The sequence below is a fragment of the Sinocyclocheilus grahami genome, unplaced genomic scaffold, assembly GCF_001515645.1.
Source record: "Sinocyclocheilus grahami isolate Dianchi unplaced genomic scaffold, SAMN03320097.WGS_v1.1 scaffold8989.1, whole genome shotgun sequence".
Classification (NCBI taxonomy): Eukaryota; Metazoa; Chordata; class Actinopteri; order Cypriniformes; family Cyprinidae; genus Sinocyclocheilus; species Sinocyclocheilus grahami.
This window is the reverse complement of record NW_015512329.1, coordinates 3,443-3,978: the sequence shown is the minus strand read 5'-3', so window position 1 is coordinate 3,978 and position 536 is coordinate 3,443. Positions and strand designations below refer to the sequence as shown.

The 536-nt window shown below is 43.3% G+C and overlaps 1 protein-coding gene across 1 annotated transcript in view; it reads left to right on the top strand.

Annotated features, from left to right (window-relative positions):
• The first annotated feature begins 55 nt into the window (after nt 1-55).
• The window catches only part of LOC107578131 (glycine--tRNA ligase-like), a 2,470-nt gene continuing 1,989 nt past the window's right edge, over nt 56-536 (top strand). Inside the window, exons 1-2 of the mRNA XM_016264118.1 lie at nt 56-214; nt 291-455. Coding sequence (XP_016119604.1) covers nt 62-214; nt 291-455 — 318 coding nt within the window. The 5' untranslated portion in view covers nt 56-61. The remainder of the gene's footprint in view (nt 215-290; nt 456-536) is intronic.

Sequence of the window (536 nt, the reverse complement as noted above, 5' to 3'; positions counted from 1 at the left end):
TGTCACATACAAGTGTTACCACAGTACTGAAGTGAACATTTCTCTCCATAGAGAGTTTACAATGGCTGAGATCGAGCACTTTGTAGATCCGAATGAGAAGGTTCATTCCAAGTTCTCCAGTGTTGCTGATCTGGAGATCATGCTTTACTCGTCCAAAGCACAGACTAGTGGGCAGTCTGCCCAGATAATGAAGCTGGGTGATGCAGTGGAGCAGGTCAGTGAAGATCTCATTTATGATGTATTGGTTATAATTAACACTTCGGTTGTAGTAACAAACTTGTTTTTTGTAGGGCATCATCAACAACTCCGTCTTGGGCTACTTCGTTGGAAGGATCTACCTTTATCTGATCAAAGTGGGCGTGGCGAAAGACAAGCTTCGTTTCCGTCAGCACATGGACAATGAGATGGCCCACTATGCCTGTGACTGCTGGGACGCTGAGACCAAAACCTCTTATGTACGTTCAGTTTTCGCTTGAGGACTTTCTGACATTACCTGCTCAATAAAATGGGAATTTATTTGTGTGTTTGCTTTTTTT